The 6548-nt window shown below is 42.2% G+C and overlaps 1 protein-coding gene across 2 annotated transcripts in view; it reads right to left on the bottom strand.

The window, feature by feature from the left end:
- Nucleotides 1–6548, bottom strand: part of SUGCT (succinyl-CoA:glutarate-CoA transferase) — a 520039-nt gene that overhangs the window by 512466 nt on the left and 1025 nt on the right. Inside the window, exons 2-3 of one of the 2 annotated variants that reach the window (XM_023751066.1) lie at nt 3471–3522; nt 2764–2837 (exon numbers count right to left, since the gene is read on the bottom strand). In XM_023751066.1, coding sequence (XP_023606834.1) covers nt 2764–2812 — 49 coding nt within the window. In that variant the 5' untranslated portion in view covers nt 2813–2837; nt 3471–3522. Of the gene's footprint in view, nt 1–2763; nt 2838–3470; nt 3610–6548 lie in introns of those variants that run through there. The other variant, XM_023751067.1, reaches the window with a different exon arrangement.

Genomic DNA, 6548 nt, shown 5'->3' on the forward strand with positions numbered 1-6548 from the left:
TGTATGCATGCATATAAGCATACCATGACATAGACACTGGGGGTAGAGGAGGCCAGGGATTGACAAGGGCGGGGGGGAAAAAAGGAGACATATGTAATACTCTTTGTAATACTTTAAGCAATAAAAATAAATAAAAAAAAGATCTGTCTGGCAGGTGGGGTTCTCTCGGCCTGGCCTGTGGGGGTCGGGCTGAAACGGGTTCCTTGACATCCCCCAAGGCAGTGGTCGGCAAACTGCGGCTCAGCAAACCGAGGCTCCCGAGCCACATGTGGCTCTTTGGTCCCTTGGGTGTGTCTCTTCCACAAAATACCGACTTCTGCGCATGGGCCATGAAGTTTCAATCGCACTGTACATGCGCGCCCGCACGTGGTATTTTGCAGAAGAGTCACACTCAAGGGGCCGCATGTGGCTCGCGAGCCGCGGTTTGCCGACCACGGCCCCAAGGGGATCCAGAGTGGGAGAGAGCACTCTGCAAAGTTGCTATTGAATAGGGTGTGGAACGCAAACGCAAGTGTGCAGTAAACCAGATTCAGGGCCCACAGTGCCCCAGCAACAACATAACCCATGGCTGGAGGTGAAATCGCACGGCCCTGCAAGAAATCGGGCTCCCTCCTCTCTGGTTCCGGGGTGTGTCACCTGAGAACTACTGCTGTCAAGTCACGGCAGCTCAGCAGGTCCTGCATTGAGTGTCTGCCCCCTGGTGGTGAGTGTGCATCATAGGTACTGGCCAGTCTGACGGTCACTTAGCCTTTTATATATATAGAGAGAGTCCCCATGCTGATCAGAGAATCTTCTGCTAACTGCTTTGGCTCCTAAGTAGATGTATTTAGCAAAAAGTTGAATCTTCCAAATCAAGTATTCTACTTTATCCATTTAATCACTATGGTGAATTAATAAGCTGATATAATTATAAAATTAGTCCCTTGTCTTATAGATACATGTGTGCAATTCAAAACTAGACCATTTTCACTGATTTGGAAATTCTGTTTCAAATCTATAAGGATTAGATCTTGAAGAATAAGTAATAATGCTAATTTTTGAAACCTTCCCAGAAAAGCTTTTTATAGGATGACTAGAGGCCCGGTGCACAAAATTCGTGCACTGGGGGGGTGTCCCTCAGCCCAGCCTGCACCCTCTCCAATCTGGGACCCCTCAGGGGATGTCCAACTGCCAACTGCCCACAGGGATCGGGCCTAAACCAGCAGTCGGACTTCCCTCTCACAATCTGGGACTGCTGGCTCCCAACCGCTCGCCTGCCGGTCTGCCTGATTGCCCCTAACCGCTTCTGCCTGCCAGCCTGATCACCCCTAACCACTCCCCTGCCAGCCTGATCGACGCCAAACTGCTCCCCTGCTGGCCAATCGCCCCAAACTGCCCTCCCCTGCAGGCCTGGTTCCCCCAATGCCCTCCCCTGCAGGCCTGGTCCCCCGCAACTACTCTCCCCTGCTGGCCTGGTCGACCCTAACTGCCCTCCCCTGCTGGCCATCTTGCCCTCCCCTGCTGGCCTGATGACCCACAACTGCCCTCCCCTGCTGGCCATCTTGTGGCTGTGGGTGCTGCCATCTTTGAGGGTAGGGCAGTCAATTAGGATAGTCCCTCCTTATTGGCTGTGGGCACCACCATCTTTGCAACAGCGTGAGGGTCAATTAGCATATTCCCTCTTTATTAGATAGGATGTAGAGGACATAGAGAACACAGACTCTGCTCTGAGCTCTTGTTGGAGGAAAGAACACACAACATGACACTTTTCTAAGTGTCAATAATAGCATGAACTGAACACCAAAATGCTAAGAAGGTACCAAATAAAAGTGAGAATTGTATACACAAAATACATTTATTTGATAAACAAAGGGGGAAAAAAGAACCGGAAAGATGTCAGATGAGAAACATAAAAACAAAGCTTAGGTGTTTTCCCTAAAAATCTTTAAAATTATAAAATGGAAAAGTGTTTCTTTTATTAAAAATAGGAAAAAAATGACTTAGGTTAGGGTATTTGGGTTTCTTTTTTCCGGGACTTTGATTTCGTTTTCATCCCACAGGAGGGAGTGTGGCCAGGCTCCGTCCAATCTCAGTCTCAACAGTAAGGCTTGTGTGGGCCTAAGCAGAGCCAGAACCAGACCTGAGTGCCTGGATATTCCTTCTTAGCTGTGTGACCTTGGATGAATTGCTTTATCTCTCTGTGTCTCTGTCTTCTCATTCATAATCTAGGAATAATAACATCAGCCCATAAGGGTAATGTAAAGATTAAATAAATTAATCTAGGCAAAGTGCTTATATATGTGCTTGGCATCTGGTAAGTGTTGTTGGCATCTCAGTTTCCACCAGAGGCTTTCACATGTGTGTGAAAGACCTGGCTTAGGCCTTAATCTGTGGAGCCTGGCTAGCGTGGCTCAGTGGTTGAGTGCTGACCTATGAACCAGGAGGTCACAGTTCAATTCCCAGTCAGAACACATGCCCGGGGTTGCGGGCTCAATCCCCAGAGTGGGGTGTGCAGGAGGCAGCCAACCAATGATTCTCTCTCATCATTGATGTTTCTCTCTCTCTCTCCCTCTCCCCTCCTCTCTGAAATCAAAAAAAATATTTTTTTTAAAGAATAAAAAGAGATGATTAGGCTAGGTCCAGAAGAAAATAAGGAATGGAGAAGAGAAAATCATTTCATTTCAATTCTTTCTTCATCCCATATGCAGGTACGTGGACATTTTTTAAACTATTAAAAATACTTATTCATTTGTTTTTATGTTTTAAAGGTAGCAATAATTTTACCTGGTCTTTCCACTTTTATAACTTCTGCTCCAAGATCTCCTAAATTCATCGTAGCAAAAGGTCCTGCCAATACTCTACAATGTTAAACGATGATATAAATTACCACCTTGAAGATTTTTATATTAATTTTCTTAATAGTCCATCAACACAGACAAGCTTATATAATGATAGCAAGAATTAAAATTGATAAAACTGTCCAAAATGTAATTTGGCCATATGTATCAAGAGTTTTAAAAAGTATATTCCCCTTGGATGTAGTAATTCTACTTCCAGAATTCTATCCTAAGGAAGAAGTTAAAAGATTACTGAGACAAAGATTTATGTAATAGGAAACCTACCTTATAATAGTGAAATATTGGGGGAAGATAAATTTTGTGACAACTATATAATAAAATATTGTATATTTTTATTGAATTTTGAATGACAGGGACACATTAAAAATATAACATAATATTTAAAATATGGGTAAAACTATCATTTCAATATGGTTCAAATATTTGTTTTTAAAAATATATTTAAATATGCAGATTGGGAAGAAATGCATAAGTATTATACTAATTGTCGTTTAGAATGATAAAATTACAGGAATTTTTTTCTTTCCAAAATTTTGATACTAAGCATATAAGCACCCTCTTATAATACAAAAGATGAATATTTTTTGAGAAGTTAAAACTCAACCACCAAAAAACAGATAGGCCAATACAAACCTTGTTAGATCCAGAACTTTTATACCCTCCAATGGCTTCACATTGTCAGTATCTGCCAAAACACAGAAAACACTTGAAGAGTATTGATTACTAATTTTCAGGAGAAAGAATCAAGAATTCTTCACATTGTGTATTGAGCAATTTCTATTACTACCAAAAGAAAATGTTTTTCTTTTACACTATTTCTGCTTTATATGTAACACAGAAATGTTGACCTGATCCAATTAAATCAATTTGTAAAAATTAAAACTTCCAATCCCAGATTATTCACAATTAATTAAGTCACCAGCTACACTTGCAATAGTTTGAAAAATAAAAAGAAGTGGAGAGACATATAAGCTGAACACAGAGGAATTTTAGGGCACTTAAAATACTCTATATGATGCTATAATGTTAGATACGTAACTATACATTTTCCCAAGCCCGAAGAATGTACATCACCAAGAGTGAACCCTAATATAAAGTATGGACTTTGGGTGATTATGATGTGTCAATGTAGGTTCATCAATCGTAACAAAAGTACCGTCTGGAGGAGGCTGTGCATGTGTGGGGGTAGGGAATATATGGGAAATCTCTGTAACTCCCTCTCAATTTTCCTGTGAACCTGAAACTGCTCTAAAAATATACAGCCTTTTAAAAACAAATAAAAAGTAAACTAAACAGCCCTAGGTGGTTTGGCTCAGTGGATAGAGCGTCAGCCTGCGGACTGAAGGGTCCCGGTTTGGATTCCGGTCAAGGGCACATGTCCAGGTTGCAGACTTGGTCCCCGATGAGGGGGCATGGGGGAAGCAGCTGATCAATGATTCTCTCTCTCCCTCTCCCTTCCTCTCTGAAATCAATAAAAATATATTTTTAAAAAAATAAAATAAAATAAAAAGTAAACTAAACAAGAAAAAAGTACTAACAAAAAAAATAACAATAAAGACCTCTGCATATTTGTTCTACATTTAAGACAGGAAGAAAAAAAATGATTTTTAAAAGTTTATTAAACAATTTACAATCATCTGTGTATTTCCTTTTTCTTTTCACCCATTAGCTTTAAAAATAAGAAGACAGCCCTGGACAGTGTGGCTCAGTTGGCTAAGAAGACAGCCCTGGACAGTGTGGCTCAGTTGGCTGATGCATCATCCCATGCACTGAAAGACGGCGGGTTTGATTCCCAGTCAGGGCACACACCTGGTTTGCAGGTTCAATCCCCTTAGCTGGCCCCAGTCGTGTGTATAGGGCAAGAGATTGCTCTCTCTCTCTCTCTCTCTCTCTCTCTCTCTCTCTCTCTCTCTTTTCCTCTTTCTCTTAAAAAAATCAATTAAAAAACATGTCCTCGGTAAGGATTAAAAAAGAAAAGGAGATAGGTTGGCAATTATCTCAGTAATTCACTGCATATCTAACATCAAGTCACAAAATCAAATTACAGTCAAATGGCTTACAAAGTTCAGATCAGGCTGAACTTAGGAAGAAAAATGATGAAACTAATTGGTTCAATACATTTTTTTAAAATCCTCACCCGAGGATATGTTTTTATTGATTTAGAGAGAGAGAGATATCAAACTACCAATCTAGGTATATGCCCTAACCAGGAATCAAACCCACAACATTTTGGTGTACCAGACAATGCTCCAATTAACTGAGCCACTCAGCCAGGGATGTTCGATACATTTTTTTAATGGGCTTCATTAGTTCCTGTGGCACTAAGTGAGCTGGGAGAGAGGCCTGTAGGAGTGGGTACATCACAGCTACTGCCACACACAGAAAACTCTGACATTTCCAGAGCTTTTTGGAACCAGGCGTGATTTTCACTTTCCCTTAAGATGGAGTATATTTTCACAAGCATTATCTGGATTCTTTGAATCATTCATCTTCAACGGAGAAATGGAAAGGAAAACTATACAAAGACAACATTAGAAAGATGCTCCACTCCAAGATTCTAATGAGAACTCTAAGCACATAGTAAAAGAGAACACTTATCTCTGTGAGTGACTTAGAGTGCTGATTACTTCGTGAACATTTAAGGAATGGCTTTTGAACTAAAGCAAACAGCAGAACCAGACATTCCAAAAGAGGTCTGAGGAAATGGGAAATTGTCAACATACCACAGAGTTGATCCTATGCTATGTTAATCTATATATATAAAAACCTAAGCAACCGTTAGGACTGAATGACCAGAACGACCGGTCGACCAGTCGCTATGATGCGCACTGACCATCAGGGGGCAGACGCTCAACACAGGAGCTGCCCCCTAGTGGTCAGTGTGCTCCCACAGTGTTGGCAGCTGGTGTCTGTTGCTTCCGCGCTGGCTGGCAACCGTCACCTTCAGCCCTGGGCTGGGACAGGGATTTGGGGGTGGGTGGTGGTAGATCCCTTTCCCAGGGGGGCCAAAGGCCAGCTCCCTCCCTGGAGCTGGCAGCCAACCTCCCGCGCCCCATCCCTCCCCCTGGCCGGCAGGCCCCGATTGGCCCAGCCCTGATTGGCCCTGATCGCCGGCCAGGCCTAGGGACCCCACCTGTGCACGAATTCATGCACCAGGCCTCTAGTACTGAAATGTTTGCCCAAGAATTTACCCTTGTATCTATCTCTCCTCTAGGCTCTAATTTATGTTCCTTCCTTCCCATTATGTCCTTTTTCCCAACATCATTTGGTAAAATCCTACCCATGCTTCAAGTCTCCATTAAATTGCCAGATCTCAATGAATTTATTTCTTATTTTCTAACTGGGGATTATTTCTGTGACCTTAACTCACAGATGTTGGTCTTAAGAGATTCACTTTATTCAGCTTTGGGGTCTTATTATTTATACCGTATTTATCTCCTATCCATTTTGTACTTTTGGACTGATGATCACTAAGCTTTATACATACTAAGTACTCTATAGGTCTTTAATTGAAATCAATTAACCCAAGGCAAGAACAAGTTATTTATTTTTTCCATCATCATTTATCCCCGCATACCTCTTCCCCCTCGGAATCACCACACTGTTGGCCATGTCCATGAGTTTTTTGGTCAACGCCCCCCTCAGGGAGACCGCCTCACCCCCAGGTTTTGTTCTGTCTCTCAGGATGACAGAAGTCCTTTGTGCGCTCAT

The sequence above is a fragment of the Myotis lucifugus genome, unplaced genomic scaffold, assembly GCF_000147115.1.
Source record: "Myotis lucifugus unplaced genomic scaffold, Myoluc2.0 scaffold_18, whole genome shotgun sequence".
NCBI classification, from domain to species: domain Eukaryota; kingdom Metazoa; phylum Chordata; class Mammalia; order Chiroptera; family Vespertilionidae; genus Myotis; species Myotis lucifugus.